The sequence below is a fragment of the Diabrotica virgifera genome, chromosome 10 (genome assembly GCF_917563875.1).
Source record: "Diabrotica virgifera virgifera chromosome 10, PGI_DIABVI_V3a".
NCBI lineage: Eukaryota > Metazoa > Arthropoda > Insecta > Coleoptera > Chrysomelidae > Diabrotica > Diabrotica virgifera.
In genome coordinates, this window is record NC_065452.1 from 118911591 (window position 1) to 118930961 (window position 19371).

The 19371-nt window shown below is 30.8% G+C and overlaps 2 protein-coding genes across 5 annotated transcripts in view; one reads left to right on the forward strand and one right to left on the reverse strand.

Moving 5' to 3' along the window:
• Window positions 1-3417, reverse strand: part of LOC114330784 (histone deacetylase 6) — a 45110-nt gene extending 41693 nt beyond the window's left edge. For all 3 annotated transcript variants that reach the window (XM_050663637.1, XM_050663636.1, XM_050663638.1), the window contains exon 1: window positions 3280-3417. In XM_050663637.1, coding sequence (XP_050519594.1) covers window positions 3280-3299 — 20 coding nt within the window. In that variant the 5' untranslated portion in view covers window positions 3300-3417. The remainder of the gene's footprint in view (window positions 1-3279) is intronic.
• A 165-nt stretch (window positions 3418-3582) lies between these two features.
• On the forward strand, window positions 3583-19073 carry LOC114330787 (translocon-associated protein subunit beta). 2 transcript variants are annotated; one of them, XM_028280193.2, is made up of 3 exons: window positions 3583-3860; window positions 3954-4332; window positions 18666-19073. In XM_028280193.2, the coding sequence occupies exons 2-3, from the start codon at window positions 3955-3957 to the stop codon at window positions 18867-18869; spliced, it is 582 nt and encodes a 193-aa protein (XP_028135994.1). In that variant the 5' UTR covers window positions 3583-3860; window position 3954; the 3' UTR covers window positions 18870-19073. The 2 variants fall into 2 exon arrangements, with proteins under 2 accessions (XP_028135994.1, XP_028135995.1); XM_028280194.2 differs by having other exon boundaries at window positions 3722-3860; window positions 3940-4332.
• The last annotated feature ends 298 nt before the right edge of the window (window positions 19074-19371 follow it).

Below are 19371 nucleotides of genomic sequence, written 5' to 3' on the forward strand. Positions count from 1 at the left end.
GCATTATCTATGTTTATTTATTAATATTAGCAATAATTTTAAAAATTCTTTAAATGAAAATAATTTAAAAGACTAAGTTTTCACTCTAATGGCATATAAAATAACATAATGCTACTCTACATCCCACCAGACTGAAACCAATGGGAACCTTCTCTAGTTACACCTCCGAGGCTTCTACAATTTGCAAGCCATACGGATGCTGAGACTAAGGAAGATGAGGGAATTCTACAATTCACAATTCACGTCCCATCTGCTCAGCGCGGTAAGTTCCAACGAGAATGGTTCCCTTCGTACTCCAATCAGAGTAAACATGTAAATCAAAAATTGAAAATGGTTATTCATTTTTTGAAAATAATTTACTTTTTTCCGCGGGCCTAAAAAAAATTTATAAAGGGCCGCATGCGGCCCGCGGGCCGCACTTCGCCCACCCCTGGTTTATAACAAAAATTTTATCTACCTTTGAGCTTCACATTACAAAATTAGTTAGAATGTTACAGGGTGTTCGATAACACAGTTTCAGACCAAACTTATGTTTTTTTAAATGAAACACCCTATATTTTATTTTAAATTCGAAATACTGTTAACTTCTCCATCACAAAAATATAAAGGTTTGTCATGTTATACAGGGTATTTACAAAGTTATAACCAATTTTATATGAAAATCGTAACAAGTTTAACTCTCTGTATAAATAAAAATAAGCAAAACAGCAGTGGTTTGTTAATGCTATATTTTTTTACGTATTGTCAAAATTTTCAAGAATGATTGATATTGCTAATTTTCTTTATATCAAATACAGGGTGAGTCAAAACACAAGTACATTATTTTCTCAGTAATTTTAAATGGAACACCCTGTACTTTATATCCCTATTGAAAAGTACCATTACCGTACTTTAATTTTTGATAACATTCCCTATGTCTAAATTTATTAGTTTTCGAGATATTTTCATTTTTCAATGGACCAGTAGAGTGGTCAACGAAATCACCAGAATTTAATAAAGTGGACTGATTTTTTTGGGGTTACGTTAATAATGAAGTTTATAAAATACCTCCAACAACAAGGGATGAGATGAAAAATAGAATACAAAGTGTATTTCGATGTGTTAATTTACAAATGCTTCGTAAAGTAAGTAGCTCATTCAATGATCGTTTTTAGGTGTGCATAAATGTGTAGGAGGTACATGTGAACACCTTATGCAATTAAATATTAAAAATATTTTATTAAAAGTAGCTTCTAATTTTTTCAAACATGTTTTTTTTGCAAAATGTATTACTGATAAATTATTTTTCATTCTTTATTTGTTACATTGTTCCATTACATACAAAAGTAGTGTTTAATTGTCTTCACAAAATGTTGCATTTTGTGTTTGTGTTTTTTTTTTGTAAAATTTATTACTATTTTTTCTTCTTTATTTGTTGCATTTACATAAAAAAGTAGTTTTTAATTGTTTCAAAAATGTTGCATGTTGTGGTTGTGTTTTTTTTTTGTAAAATGTATTACTAATTAATTATTTTTATTTATTTATTTGCTACATTGTTACATTGAATACCGGATTGATAATCAGTAATCGTCAATAGGACTTTTCATCGATTGTCATTTGTTTCGAGCTTCTGTCATGTGTCACATAATATTAATATATCTACGTCGTACATCTCTGGTTTGTATCATTGTTATATACCAATAACGTATGACGTAGATATATTAATATTATGTGACACATGACAGAAGCTCGAAACAAATGACTGTGAATGAAAAGCCCTATTGTCAATTCAGTCACGGCTTACTTAAAATTTAGATAAATTTAGACACCTAAAATAATTTGCCCTGAAAAATGAAAATATCTCGAAAACTAATAAATTTGGACATAGGGAATGTTATATAAAAATTAAAGTACGGTAATCTTACTTTTCAATAGTGATATAAAATATAGGGTGTTCCATTTAACATTACTGAGAAAATAATGTACTTGCGTTTTGACTCACCCTGTATTTTATAAAAAGAAAATTAGCAATGTCAATAATTCTTGAAAATTTTGACAATAAATAAAAAAATATGGCAGGAATAAACCATTGCTGTTGTGCTTATTTTTATTTATACAGGGAGTTGAACTTGTTACGATTTTCATACAAAATTGGTTATAATCTTGTAGATACCCTGGATAACATAACAAACCTTTATATTTTTGTGATGGACAAGTTAACAGGATTTCGAATATAAAATAAAATATAGGGTGTTCCATTTAAAAAAACGTAAGTTTGGTCTGCCACTGTGTTGTACACCCTGTAACATTCTAACTAATTTTGTAATATGAAGCTCAAAGGTGGCTAACATTTTTGTTATTAACTTTTATTGCTATATATTTCTATAGCGGATCTATTGAGCTTTACCCTACTAATCAATCACCCTGTATACAGCTGCGAGGTATGGTCCCTGAAAGAAAGAACACTGGCAACATTGAGAGCAATGGAAATGGATTTTTGGAGAAGACCAGCAGAAAGATCTAGAAGAGAAAGGATTACCAACAAAAGCATTAGAGAAATAATGAGAATCAAAGGAACAATCACGGATGACTTGTCACAAAACAAATTATCTGGTTTCGACATATACAAATGGATGAACAATGATTACCACAGGAAATAATAAAATGGCAACTAAAAGGAAAGAGAAAACGAGGTAGACCTAGAAAAAGTTGGAGCAAAGGAATAGATAAAGAGCTGAGCAAAAGAAACACATAAGAGGACCTATGGAACAACCAGAAGAAGTGGTGCTTAATGGAGTAGTAAATACTGTCGAACTAAAATTATGGACAGAAGAAGTGTTCTGCAGTGTACTTAAAGAACCAAAATAAAACTAGAAAAATAAACTGAGCTATAGCTACGAAGCAAACCTATGGAAGTAATATTGAAAATTAATTCTAGTCTTTCACAATAGTGAAATAGATTTAGCTACTGAATAACACTGTATGTTTATATACAATTTTTTATGGTGGTTTATGTGTGATCCTTTCCTTGTGCATTTAAATCTTCAATGTTTGTTTACCATCTGACATTATAATAGTTAGTGGGTTTCTTATTTTTATATCAATATTCAACTATATTTTTTCATATTATTTACTAATTTGAATACCTCCTACACATACTAGCTTCTAGATATGGAAAATAAGTTAATATATTCCAAAATATAGCAGATAACTGAACAATTCAATGCAAGTTTTATTTCAAAAGGTGTCTTTGATATTTAGCTAAAAGTACAAATTTTTTTAGAGCATAGATTTTCTTACCTTTTATCTGTGTCTCCCATTATAAATATTTAAAATCACATTCAGTTTTATCACACTTGTTAACACAGATTACGGTTATGGAAAATCAAAAAGTAAATTCTCCAAAACATAAAACAAAACAACTGTCAATACAAAACTCACATGACTTTGACACTTGTTCCACATATATACTCTTCTTCTTAATTTAGGTATCCTAAACCTGGTTATCCAACCACCCAAACATTTTAATTTTGTATAAAAACATTCTTATGTTTGAACGTGGCTTCTTGAGATGTATTTTTTTGACTAATTATCGTCTACAGGAATTTTTACCTTTGTTCTCTGTGTTTATCTATTGATTTTAAAATCAATTTTAAGGAAATCACTGGTTACACGCCACATGGTGGCGATTTCTTGAACTAAAAGAGCCAACATTTTGACAGTTCAGAAACGTGGCGATTTCGTGGCGTGCCACAAACGAGAAACTTGGGATCTTTCACTCAATTTCTGGTTCTGGTTAGGTTGGAATGATCTAACAGAAGGAAACCTACTGTTAGTGGAAATAAGTGATATTTAGTAGTTGTGATAAATTAAACCAACAAGTAAGTAACATCTATTACTTAAATAATAACTTCTTTAATCTAATTTAATTTAAATTTAGGGAATAAATTATCATTTTAGTTTTTGTCTTTCAGAATGAAATCTGGATTGTTATTCTTAGTTCTTGCTCTATTTTCCTTTGCCCATTGCGAATCAGAAGATGATACAGGTCCAAGACTACTAGTATCAAAGCAAATCTTAAACAGATATTTAGTAGAAACTAAAGATATTGAAGTTAAATACACCATCTTCAATGTAGGAACTTCAGCAGCTGTTAATGTCCAACTTGTAGATAATGGTTTCCATCATGAAGCCTTTGAAGTTGTTGGAGGTCACTTGCAGTCCAAATTCGAAAGAATTCCACCTCAATCCAATGTTACCCATGTTGTTGTTGTCAGGCCTTTGAGGTATGGATATTTCAACTTCACCAGTGCAGAAGTATCCTACAAGGCATCTGATGATGCATCTGTCAAAGTAAGTATTTTCGTAAAATTTTGGTAAATCCACTCATTTATGTTTACCTGTTGGTTTAGAAAAAAGCTTGGCAAAAAGCTGAATTTATAACATTTGGAGAACTATTATTGACTTTATAGCTAAACGCAGTTTAACCCTACAAGTAGAGCATAAACGAACTAAATATTTTTTGTATTACTAAAGCACCAAACCTTTTTTATTCAATTCTAAATAAATACATATTTTCAATATGTTATTAAATTTTTTCAAGTGGGCCTGCAATTGTTATTAACAAATAACATAAAAAAGCAATTTTATTGAATAGCTTCAGAATCAATTTTTTTTAGTCCATTACGATCCCATTGAAATACACTTTTTCTCTTGGCAATTTTTCGAAAAATGCTTCCTTTTCGTCATTATAAACCGAAATAGAGTAGTAAATAGGTAAATACTGTCAAGAGTTATTTACAATTCTTTGTTGAAAAGTGCCTTAGTTATATCTTGGATTTTTTTCTCCAAAGCTACTAAATGAATTGTAGTAATTCTACAAAAAGCTTTATAATTTTTAAACTTTCAAGTACAAGCAAAAATACTTTATTTATTTATTTATTTATTTATTTACGGCATCCATTTACAAGTTTTACACACAACAAGACTTTTACAAGTTACACCTCAACAATAATAAATTATTAAAATAATAAACACATCAGAATAATACAAACAAACATATTGTAAGAACAATACAGAACTACAACAAACTTATTGTAAGATACCCCTTAGTTGTTTTTTGAACAAACCAATTTTGGAGTCAAAAATATCCATTTGTCTTGGCAGGCTATTAGCACTCTGAACCAATCGTGTAGTCGGTTCATTTATACCAAAATTAGTGTGGTGAAATGGCACTGAAAAGATTTCTGATTGTCTGTTGCTTCTACTAGGAACTTTAAGACTAAAAAGTGATATCAATTGAGGACAATCTATGAAAGCATTAATAACTTTGTGTAGGAAGCATAAATCTAACAATGTCCTCCTTGACTCAAGTGTTGGTAAATTTAGACTATCTCTTACCCACTGATAGTCATATTCCTCTCTCCTGTATCCACTCTTATAAGCTGCTACCCTCAAAAACTTATTTTGGACTCTTTCAATATGTTCAATGTAACAATTGTATGATGGGGACCATACAACTGATCCAAACTCTAGCATGGGCCTAACGAGACCACAATAAAGTTTTCTAAATGTGAACAAAGACAGGTCTACAGATGTGCGTTGGATAAATCCCAGTACTTTCATCGCCCTGTTTGTTACTTGATTGATGTGGCATGAGAATGACAGTTTGGTGTCTAACCAGATTCCCAAATCTGATACTTCATTTTTAGAGGCTAATGACAAGTTATTAATATAATAAACAAATTTAATTGGATTTCTTTTCCTCGAGAATGTCATTTTATGACATTTGTTTATATTAAGTGACATTCTGTGTAAACTGCACCAATCATAAAAAGATTTAAGATCTTCCTGTAGTATACTCGCCTAAAGCCTGACACAAAACCGGAGCAATTAGAAAAGTTCCTGGAAAATCATTTAGATGGCGTAAAATGCGAAATCCATCAGTCCAAAAAACCTGACATATATGCATCCATGAAAGTGACCATTAGACGAGACTTAATTAAGAATGCATGGAAGCGAGAAATCTGGCCCAGCGGAGCATTAGTCTCGTTTTTCAGGATGAGGAGGACGCTGTCGCATTAGGTGGGTCCTCAAGCAATACAACTATTTCACGTATAGTAAATGACTTTAAATTGAAGTTAATCTCGGTTAATGTACAATGTTTAACAAACAAACTTTTAAATCTTGAGCTTTTTTCTAATGCTGAAAAACCTGACATTCTATGTATTCAGGAGCACTGGTGTAATGAGGATAATATTAATCTTATTTATATCCCAGGGTACACTTTAGTAACCCATTTTACTAGAAAAAATAAAATACATGGTGGAACTCTTATTTTATCTAAATCTGGGACAGACAAGTATGCAGTCTCAGTCGTTGATTGTCGTAAATTCTCTGAGGAAGAAAGCTTTGAATGTTGTGCTGTGACTATTTTAATCAGTAACTGTAAATTTCTAGTCATTAATGTGTACAGAACGCCTAACAGCAATCTAGATTCTTTTATAAATAATTGTTTTAATATTTTAGGTCATTTTCACAACCGTGTTGATAAAATTTATCTCTGTGGAGACTTTAATATCAACTACTTAATTCAGAGCAATGAAAAACTTCGATTAGATGATCTTTTTCAATCGTTTGGTTTGTCTCTTAATATCCCAAATATACCAACACGTATTTTCATGAATAACAATAAAGTAACAAAAACAAAAATTGACTACATTGCTACTAATAATATCACTATGAATCATACTTGTCAAGTCAATCAACCCAATATGGGTGACCATCTTGCCATTGTTTTTGACATTGTTGTAGGTCGTAATCAGGATAGGATGGAATCTAATATAAAACAGCAGTGTTTTAGGTGTTTAAATGATAATAATTTAGACATCCTAAAACAAGACTTAATGAGGATTGGTTTTTACGAGGTATACAATGAAAGTAATATTAATAACGCTTTTATCGAATTTATGGATACTTTAAACTTTGCTATTACTTCAAACTGTCCCCTTAAAAGTAAAATAGGTAAGGACGTGCATAAAAGTAAAGGTTGGGTTGATCATGACATATATGCTAGGAGTAAACAATTAAAAAACCTATTTAATGAAGCTAAAAACTCTAATAATAGTAACATCTGGAATGAGTATAAAGCTACCAAGAAGGAATACAATAATCTTATTGCTGAAAAGAAAAGGGAATTCAATTATCTTCAAATTATAAGTAGTAATAATAAACAAAAAACTATGTGGAGTATAGTAAATAAAACTATAGGGAGAAAGCAAAGTACTAATAAAATTAAACTCAAAATTGAAGACAAACTAATATCAGATGATAAAAATTTAGCTCAATATTTTGCATGCCATTTCAATGACAAAAATAATGCACTAAAAAATAGGCTTGACAATAACCCTCAAAACTGTACTTTATCACATAGGTGGACTATAGACAGTTTTGTTTATTTTCCAGTAACATCTGATGAAGTTCTTGATATTATTTGTGGTCTTAAAAATAAACATTCTTTTGGAAATGATGAATTAAACACAAGAATGATCAAACACATCAAGGATGTTATATCAGAACCGCTGGCATATTTAATTAACCTAGTATACAACACAGGTGAATTTCCTGAAAACCTAAAATTAAGTAAAATTGTTCCAGTATATAAAAAATCCGATCACACTTGTATTGATAATTATAGACCTATTTCTTTGTTAAATGTAATTTCAAAAATTTTTGAACGAGCTTACTACACTAGGATCATACAGTTTTTGGACAAAAATAATGCACTGTGTTCAGAACAGCATGGCTTTCGATCCGGAAGATCAACAGAGGGGGCTACTGAAGTATTTATGGAATCTGTCTATAGGCATCTTGATGATGGTCTTCTTGTAGTGGGTATCTTCTTTGATCTTTCCAGAGCATTCGACAGTCTTAAATTTGAATTTGTCCTTAACAAATTGTATGTCCACGGAATAAGAGGTAACATGTTAAATTTATTGAACTCATATCTTCTGGAGAGGAAATTCTATGTTGAATTAAACAAGGAAAGGTCAGACATCTTCAGTGTAGATGTAGGAGTGCCGCAGGGATCTGTGTTGGGACCACTGCTATTTCTTATTTTTGTCAATGACCTACCCGATCATATTACTCATGACCACATTGTAATGTACGCAGATGACTCATCTGTGATTGTATCAGCACATACATACGTAGAGCTTCAAAATAGAGTGTCAAGGGTTATCAGATTATTCCAAACATGGTGTACACAAAACTTGCTACAACTGAATATTGATAAAACATCGTATATACATTTTAGATGCAAACGAAATATGCCAGTTGTGTCTATTCCTGAAATTGTAAATATTCCAAACATAAAATTTTTAGGTGTATTCTTGGACCAGTTTATGAGTTGGGATGTTCACGTTGAATATGTTAATAAGAAACTAAATTGTTCATTCTATGCTTTAGTACAGTTGAAGAGAACACTCAGTATTAAAACTCTCATTAATGTATATTATTCTTTGGTTTATTGTCACCTTACTTATAATGTTACGTTATGGGGTAATTCCACAAAATCAGACACAGTGTTTATTAAACAGAAGAGAATTATTAGACTTATCTTCAATATTCCTTTTGGGCATACTTGTAAGCAAGTTTTCATTAATAACAATATCTTACCGTTGCCTTCCATATATGTCTTGAAATCCATATTGTATATTAAGCATAATTTACATTCATTCAAGAGAAATTCTGATTTACATGCATACTCAACTAGGAATGCCAATCAGTTTGTTACTGTTGGTCACAAACTATCCAAATTTGAGAAGTCCACAGATTATGTGGGGGTCAGGCTATATAATCATCTTCCAAATGAAGTTAGATCTTTGCATCCGGTGAAATTCAAAAGAGTTGTGAAAAGTATACTATGTAAACATGCATTCTACAGTGTAGAAGAATACTTAGCAACTAGATTGCTGTTATGAGTTCTGTCTAATATTAATAATTTTCATATTTATCAATGTACATTATGTTAAATCTAAAATTTAAGTGTATGTATAGGTATTTGATTATGTGTCTGTGACTATATTGTGTTGTATATCTGACGTGTATATCCATCTTTATGATGGCAGCTGTAAAGCTATACCAATAAAGTATTCTATTCTATTCTATTCTATAACAGCATCATCCCAGGATTGAATTTTTCTAAACAGTTTTACATCGTCAGCAAACATAAGAACACTACAATTTTTAATTTTTTCTACTAAATCAACCAGAAACAAGCAAAACAAAACAGGGCCACAATGAGAGCCTTGCGGCACACCTGATGGAACTGTTATTTCAATCGAAGTAACACTTCCTAAGTTAACTGCCTGCGTACGGCCGCTAATAAATTCTGAAATCCACTGAAGAAGGGGATCCACAATACCCAAAGCTCTTAGTTTTTGTAATAGGACCCCATGGTTAACCCGATCAAATGCTTTAGAAAAGTCAGTATAGATCGAGTCAACCTGGAATCCCTCTTCAAAGCTGTTATATATATGATTGACATACAAAACTAGGCTGGCATCTGTTGACCTCCCTTTCATAAAGCCAAATTGTTCAGGATTAAAAATGCCTCTAAAACACCATGTCAGTTTCTTACTAACCAAACAATCAAGCAACTTTGGCAGCTCTGACTGATTACAGACAGCTCGATAGTTTGATATGTCGTTGTTTGCACCTGATTTAAAAATCGGCTTTAAAAAGCTCTTCTTCCAGAGACTGGGAAAGCTACCAGTACCAAGTGATCTGTTAAAAATAAACAAAATTGGTTTTGTAAGTACACATATACATTTTTTCAGAAAATAGGCTGGGATTCCATCCGGCCTGCATATAATCGGTTTTTACAACTTGCAATAGTATCATAGACCTCAGTTGCTGTAAGTATTATGGAACTCAAACAAATCGAACTTTCAAAACTAAAAAAAGGTAAAGTATCTTGTTGGTCATCTGAGTAGACAGATGAGAAATATTCTGCAAACATATTGGCAGAGTCCTTGACATTCAAGCCAACCCTGTCATTATAGACCATTGCAGTTGGTATGTTATACCCATTTCTTTTGCTTTTAATGTAAGACCAAAAATATTTTGGATTATCGGAAATGTTCTTTTGTATCCTATCTAAATACTGTTTCTGACAGTCTGCTCTTAAAATTTCACACTGATTTCTTAATGCCACGAAACGGTCATAATCATCTTGCCTATTACTAATTTTATATTGTTTGTGGGCCTGTTTTTTACATACAATTAGGTTACGCAGCTTTGAGGAGAACCAAGAGGGAAAGGTAGAGATCTTATATTTCTTAAGTGGAACAAAGTGTTCTATCAATGAGTAAATTATATCATAAAAAATGACCACCATACTATCAGCTGTACCACTAAGAAACAGTCCCTCCCAATTTACACTTGCTAAATAATTATTTATTGAAAAGTAGTCACCATTTCTGAAATCATACTTTGATAAGGATAAATGGTTTCTATCTTGCTAAAAACATAGTTTTAAATACACACTTAGCGGACTGCTTAAAAAGAATATTCAAAATATTTGGGTTAATGTTTTTAGTTAAATAGAAACGTTTATCCTTGTCAAAATATTTTTACTTGTACAGTGGAACCCCGACTAGTCGGCTTCCGATAACCTGGAAGTCCTGCTAACCCGGACTGATTTTCATCAGACAAAACAAACATTCTTTGACAAACAAACAAACATTTTTGACTGAGAGAAATAAACAATACTGTATACAACTGTACGTATTTTAGATGTATTGTCCATATTATGTATTTCCTGTTTTCGCAGTTATAGTGGAGTTTACCTGTAAGTATACAGTATTTTATTAATTTTTACCATATTCTCCGGCTAACCCAGATTTTTGACAACCCGGATTGGCCGTGGTCCTGATTATTCCAACTTATCAAGGTTCCACTGTACCTGGTTTCAAGGTTTAAAGATAATAAAGCTTTTTTAGAATTAACCAATTCTGCAATTCCTTGGATAGATTTAAAAACCATTTGTTGAACATACAATGTTAATGATATAATTTCTATCACCAATTTTTAAGCTTAAACTTTATTTGTTTTTTATATCATAATGTTCTTTTTTTTTCCTTTAACTTATTAGCTTTGTTATCCAATAGATATTGTAATATTTGTTCTTTGTGTTGACACTGTTTATGTTTTTGCTTTTGTCTTTGTACTTAATATTTTTTTTGTAATAGTATTTTCTGAATTGGGCTTGCCCGTAAATAAATGAATAAATAAATAAACAATTCATTTAGTAGTTTTTTGGAAAAAAATCACAATACATTTTTTCAACAAAAATTACAAGTAACTTAAAAAAAGTATTTTTGAAAAATTACCAAGAGAGAAAAAGTGTTTTGATGAGATATGCCTAAAAATTACAATAGGATTCTGTGAAATTGTTTTCTTTAATAAATTATTTGTCACATTCACGGTCATGACTGCATATGAATTCATTTACTCCATAAGAATACATGTATACAATGACAGCGTGTCCATGAATGTGTTAATAGCAATTGGCGGCCCACTCAGAAAAAAAAAATAAAAAAAACATAATATATTTTAATATCTCGATCTCGGAGGTAAACTACACTACGTCATTTCGAGCAACTGTGTTTAGCATGTGTTTGCAACAAAGTTTAGAACACTTAGGATGTTAATAAAAATCTGATATATCCCATAAATGGTTGAAAGACAATATGACCATATTTTAATGATATTATATAACCAATTTGTATAATCTACCTAATAAAATAAATTGATTAAAGAAACTTATTCAAAACAACACCATGTCGACATAGTGTAGTTTACCTCCAAGGTCCAGATATAGAAAAATATATGCAATCAACTAATAAAGGTTTGGCACATTAGAAATGCAAACAAATTGATTGGTATATTACGTTTCTAAGTGTCTTATAGGGGTAAAGTGCTCGCCTATTACACTGCTTGATTTGCCCAAGTTCCTTTATGACACATATTTTACACCTTTTTTTTCAAAAACTGCCATAGAAAATCGACTCAAAATTTATTTACTGTCAGATAATTGAGGCCCTCAGAGCAACAGTGCCTAAGGCCACAAATTGAGCATTTTTAGATTAATATATCAATAAAAGCAGCAACATTAAAACTTCGGATTAACAGGGGCCTACACAACCTACCTCTATATTTGGCTAGATGGGCCTACATAATTTGTAGTGCCGTCCCACACACATAATGGAAATACGAATGCAAATATTGCCTTTATCTCAAAACTTCGTTTTTGGGCTTAGGCTACTGTTGCTCTTATAGCCTCAATTGGAGTTGAGTAAATCTTTTATAATAAATTCTTTCTTCTAGTAAAAAGCAAATTTTGTTACATTAAGTTCTAATCATATTGGTTAGAATAATTTCATATTTTTAGAGTCTATTCTATGTTTTTTAAAAAGGAAAATTACTAAAGCAATATGTACAATATATAACTGTTGATTGTCACAGCAATACTAATAATGTTGCATCGGCCGTTATGAAAAGGGGTCTCCACTTTTTGACAAGTCCACTTTCTGTAGAATCTTTATTTCATACATGTAGACATGTCTATTCCATATTATGAAAACAGGTTAACTTTCAATATTATCATTGTAAGTACATTATTGAAAGTTAACCTGTTTTCATATGAAATAGACGTGTCTACATGTAAAAATTCAACAGAAAGTGGACATGTTAAAAAGTGGGGATGACCCCTTTTCATGATGACAGATTCAATTGTACATACAAATCATAACCACCTTTAGAAAAATGCTGTTACCAAAACTATTTATCAAAAGATTCATATTAACATGTTAAGCGCGAGACACAATATTGAAAAAATACTCCTGAGCCAAGACATTTCTTCATAGCAGTTTCATCAATACACAGCGGTCCCTAGGGACCTCCATGGCATATGGGGAACTTCCTACATCAGTCTCTAGGGATTGCCATGGCGTTTAACGTGTTAATTTATAAATTATAAAATAACTTAACTACAGGTATTGGTTTATGTAAGAGAAGTAATTAGAATGGGTAAAAACGTCAATAAGGGCAAGCACAGACTATTAGCAATAGATTTATCCGAGAAATTAGGATCAAGTTAAACTAACACTAAGACAAAAAAAAAATGAAATGCAGGAGATACAAGAATTGAAGCCTCCAGAGAGACATCATTCAAGTTGTGAGTCTATAGAAGAATTCTGAAAATATCAGACAGAATTGTGGACAGAACATGTTACAAAGAGGATCTGAGATAGGTGAATAAATAAATGGAAATTTTAGATACAATCAAAACAAGAAAATTGGAATATCTTGATATATTACATGTGGGGGGAGATAAAAATTGCTCCAACTAATAATGTAAGGAAAGATCCAAGAAAAGAGAATCATAGGGAGACACAGAATATCATAGCTGCCTGAGAGAATGTTATCAATGTACATGTACATCAAATGAACTTTTCAGAGCAGTAGTCTCTAAAGTCCGAATAGCTGTGATGATTGCCTATCCCTGTCGTGGAAATGGGTCTTGAAAAAGAGAAGAAGTATGCAGATGACACTGTAATAAATAAAATTAACCTAGAAGACCTACAACATCTACTGAAAAGCTTAAGTGTCTGGGTTGTTACAGTAAGCCTATACCTAGCCACTAAGCTATGGCTGCCTCAGTATCCAAGATTACTTTATCTTAGCATTTTATATACTTTTCGAGCAATACCATTTTACATCATTTTCATCATCAAGCACCCTTTTTCTACAAAATGATTTCAAATGATGGTCAATAATAATTGAGGGGGCCAGACGTAAAAGAGTTTAAGTGCAGTTTTGATAGTTCTGAGATAATCAGCTTCAAAGTTGTTTGAGTTTTATAAATTCTAGGAGTCATTAAACTAAAATATATCTAGTGTACGTTGTAATATACAATGATAAAAATATAAGGGTATATATTACTACTCCTACTACATCCTTCCTTTTTTCAATTATTAAAAAAATGTACTTGAATCGGTACATGGTGTTGATAAATGTTACTGGTAAAACGGTTCAAGTGCAGATATTTACTACGTATTACTAATCATTTTTGTCCTAGCTGTTATCCCGAGTGTAACTACAACTAGCATGCTGCATAATAGTTAATTAGTCTTCAAAATTGGTCACAAATCTATTATTTATTTACTTGAAATTAATCCTGTATTAACATGTGTGTACACATTACAGAATACTAAGTGGTAAAATGGTATAGATATTTATTTATTTATCATAATAGATAATACACAAAACAAAAACATTGCACTCCACACCTGTACAAATTACATAAGAATTGACAAGGCAAGGAGCGCTGTATAATTATCATAAAGTATTACAAAAATTAAATTAAAAACATGAGACTAAACAAATAAAGAAAGAAATAAGCATTGTCAAATTAAATTAATCAGAAACATTCAATATATAAATAAAAATAGAAAAAATAAAATAAAAATAAAAACACTGGAAGTACAACAAACATTGCCAATTGGTTTCTAGGTCTTAGTTTTAATATAATGGACTAATAATCTCTTAAAGATAGTTGCATTATGGCTATTTTTAATGTGATAAGGTATATTATTGAACTGTACATTTGCTATCGGGACCAACTGACTGTTCAAATACTCAGGCAATAAATGGTTTACCATCTTAAATAAGAATGTCATAGATTGGACATACATAAAATGTTCAACTTTTAACCAATTTAAAGTTTTCAGCATATCTTGAATTCGAGTATATCGATTGCATCTCAATATTACTCGCATAGCCTTATTTTGGAGAATTTGAAGCCTGTCATAATTAGAACATCCTGTATAAATCAATGAACAACAATATAAAAAGTGAGGTAATAATATTAACGAATTATAAATTGTTAATTTAGTTTGAAATGTCAAAAATGGTGATACTCTTCGAAAAAAACCTATTTTTTCCCTATCTTTCTGCAAATGTAATCAACATGTTTACTAAAAGTTAGTTCCCTATCCAATATGAATCCCAAATACTTTATTTCCTGAACCATTTCAATTTTTTCATTATTTAATTTAATGTGAACATCCAAGCTTAAGAATTTCCCGAAAAGAGTATTATTACCAATAAACATGTATTTGGATTTTAACTCATTGACTTTCAATTTGTTTAACTTAAATCTTTCAGTTAATAAATGCAATTCACGATTCATCGTGTCCACTACATCAACAAAATCTTCCCCATAAAAATATATTAATGTGTCATCAGCAAAAAGATGAATTTTACATTTGCTTAATACGTTTCCCAAATCATTAATGTATAATATGAAAAGTAGAGGTCCAAGTACACTGCCTTGCGGCACACCAATATCATTTAACTGTGGATTTGACATTTCACTATTTAATTTAGTCCTTTGGTACCTATTTGACAGATAATTTTCCAGCCAATTAAAAACTGTCCCGTTAAAACCATATTTCTTTAATTTCAAAAGAAGTATATATGACGATCTATTGTTTCAAATGCTCTTTTGAGATCTATAAAAACTGCGCATATACCGACCCCTGTCGTATCTAAAATACTTTTCATATCTGAGACAACTAACTGTAATGCTGTCTCACATGAATGAGAATTTCTAAATCCAGACTGGTAATTATACAGGATATTATTTGAAGTAATAAATTTAATCAGCTGATTGTACACCACAATTTCTAAAACTTTTTCACAAAATGGGAGCATATTTATTGGACGTAATTGATCAAGTTTATCAGTATTAGGAACTTTTGGAACAGGAACTATAGTTGATATTTTAAATTGCTTGGGCACCAGGCCCTTCTCTAAACTCATATTAATTAAATTTAAATAAAGGATAACCTAACACATGAAATAGATTTTTGATAATATCAAGACCTACTTCATCCGTACTATTTTTTTTATATTGTAATTTGATTATATCATATAGTTGGTTTACTGATATGCTCTCAAAAGTTTCAAAATTTACATCAGATGAAACAACTGTCTGCAAATTTAAATTAATATTACTATTTTGGTCAAAACTTACAATAATATCTTTAATACTATCAACATAATATTGATTTAATATGTTTGCCAAATTTACACTATATGTTACACCTTCATGTTCAAGACTTTGAAATTATTGTGATATAGTTTTATTAGTTCCTACTAACTGTTTGAGATGTTTCCACATTTGTTTAGAATTACCCCTATTCCTATCAATATTTGACTCATAAAATCTAATTTTAACTTGTTTTAAAATTCTAACACACAGTTATTTCTTTCAATTTTATAGTTATTCCAATCTACGCAATCGTTTGTAAACAAAAATCTTTTATAAGCAAGATTTTTATTCTTAACTGCCAATTTACAAGTGTTGTCAAACCATTTATTACCAAAGTTCTTAACTTCCACAGTTTTAACTGGTGACACTCTATTCAAAACATCTACGATATTATTGATGAAAGTATCAGTAACTTCATCGATGTTTACCGAAGAATATGCCCAATCTTTTTCAATCAACCTGTTTACCATATTATCATATATTATTTTAGAACGAATTTGTTTTGTTTCAATGACTTCACTTTTAGTTACTTTATTATTGAGCACATGGACAATACAGTGATCAGATATTATGTTATTTTTTTCTACATGAGCAGTTAACGTATAGTCATTACTTATGACAAGATCAATCATAGATTTTGAATCTTTAAAAATGCTTGTATATTCATTTACAAGTTGCTGCATTCCATTATTTTCTATATATTCTTTCAATTTACTTTTACCCTGACAATTTTTATCATAATGTATGTTGAAATCTCCAGCAATGACTATACTACAACTACTATGTGATTCATAATAATCATCCATCCACTTAAAAAATACATCAATGAATTCACTTATACTACCACTTGGCGATCTATAAATACCCACTATTCCATAATATGATCCATTAATTACAACATCCAAAGACAAAACCCACAAACTCTTGTCAATAATAAATGTTTTGATATTATTGACTTTTATGTATTCTTTCGTATAAATTAGAACTCCTCCTGTATGACGACTACTAGAATCACAACGCGCCATTACATATTCAGGGATCTGTAAAATCGCTAGTGATACAAGTTTCCGTTAAACATAAAATGTGTGGGTCATATACCTGAACATAAAGTTTGATTTCATCGCAATGTTTATAGTAACTTTCAGCATTAATACAAGAAAGAAGAAGATTATCTGTACACTTTTTATTTGTGCGTGTAATATTTGAAGGCGTCTTTGATGGCTAGATATTATACCCTATTCTTTCTTTGGCTTTTAATAACTGTCTTTGATAACTACTACAATTTCTATCAAATACATTATGGTTATAATTAACATGTTTAAGTTTAAGAGTTTCATTTGCATATTTACAGTTAACACAAGTAAAATTATCGTTAGTAATTCCGCACTCATCTTTTTTGTGTTGACCTCCACATAATGGACAAACATCCTGTGAAGTACATTTATCTGCAAAATGTCCAAACTTCCAGCACCGAAAACAACGAATAATATTTACGTGTTCAAAAAATCTGTAGCTATTCCATCCTATATGTATTTTTTCCTTTTCATTAATTAGATAATTAAATATATCTGCTGAAATTTCCACTATTACATTAAGTGCATTACGGCTATTAGTTTTCGATTTATATTTACGTAATATTTTAATGTAAGTTTCTATACCGTCAGTCAAATTTTGTTTTTTAAAACTATCAACAAAGCTGTCAATATCTTCAATGTCTTTTTCGTGGACATTTATGATCTTGATCTTAGGTTTAGATATACTTGCAATTTTTATCTCATAATCTGCTCCAAGAACTTTTTCAGCATTAATTTTCAAATTATCCAAAGACTCCTTATTATTACAATGAATTGCAATCGACCCTTTAGCACAAGATTTAACATTTTCAACCGACACATTTATATCAACTGGACTAAATTTTTGTGCTAATACAGTTTTTGTTGTTAAACAATTTTGATTTTGATTTTTTGGTTTTATAATAAGTGGTTCGGTTTTTTTCGTTTTTACAACATCGCTCCATTGACGCTGACAGTTTGTTAGTGTACCATTATTTTCAATAAGATCAATTAACTTACAAGTTTTTTCCAATACTTCTTTTGTTTTCTTTTCATTAAGTTGATATTCAGACTCGTTTTTGTTAAGTCTATTTTCAGCTATCGTAAAACAATTGCCACAAAACCACTTTAAATTAACACAATCTTGTTTAATTTTTAACACTTGATCTTTCACTTTAGCACAATGCAAATGATATGGTTTAATACGCAAATCGCAAACGATATACTTATTATTTACAATAAAATTATCAGCACATTGGACACACGTCTGTATGCCCGGCGCCATCTTTGACTACTTGAGTAAGCGCACTTAAACCCGTTTATTACTATTAGGGCGACTGTAGGGCGAAATATACTTGAATCGTTTTACCACCTAATACCATTTAAGTATGCGAATCTGTACTTTGAGTAGAATTTTAAAAAAGTGCACTTAAACCCTTTTACTTCTAACCCCCTCAATTATTATGATAGAACTGTTTATTTTTAATTTATTGATTTTATTTTATTTGTTTCAGATCAAACGTTCTTTGAGCAGTGAACCAGGTGAAGGAGGAATCATTGCCTTCAGGGAATACAACAAGAAATTCTCATCTCACTATTGGGACTGGTTGGCCTTCGCCCTCATGACAACACCATCATTGGTTATTCCCCTAGTTCTTTGGTACAGCAGTAAGAGCAAATATGAAAAATTGGGAAAGCCCAGCAAGAAGATCCATTAAACAGTGAAAAGTGGTGTTTTCATCAAACATTCATGATTTCTATCATCCTAGTTCATTGTAAAAATCTTTTTTTATAATTTTTCTGTTGTTACATTGTTTCATGTTTTATATGAATACATGCTGCGTAAAATGAGACTTAGAATAAATTATTTTGTATTTATGTACATTAAAGACAGTGAAATAAACATGTTTTCATAATTATAACATTATCATTTTGATACTACAAGATGGGAAATTGAAGGTAGAAGGAAAATGCATGGATACATTGGAACATTAATTTTAAACAAATAAGTTTTAAGATTATAATTATTATCTGATTTAATATAATGCATTTTGTCTGTTCCTGTTCCACTCTTTTATTGGTCTGCCTTTTCTGTTTTTCCCTATTGGTTTAGCTTCCCACCCTCTTTTCACTTGCCTGTTACTCTATATTCATGTTATATGACTGAACCATGCCCCATGCTAATCCTTTATTGTGTCAAGTAACAATTTCATTTTAAGT

Bases quoted from the DNA above. Each gene is read 5' to 3' on its own strand.
- LOC114330787 (XM_028280193.2), top strand. From the start codon at position 3,955: ATGAAATCTGGATTGTTATTCTTAGTTCTTGCTCTATTTTCCTTTGCC. The intron at 4,333-18,665 runs GTAAGTATTTTC...TATTTGTTTCAG, and splicing joins CTGATGATGCATCTGTCAAA to ATCAAACGTTCTTTGAGCAG.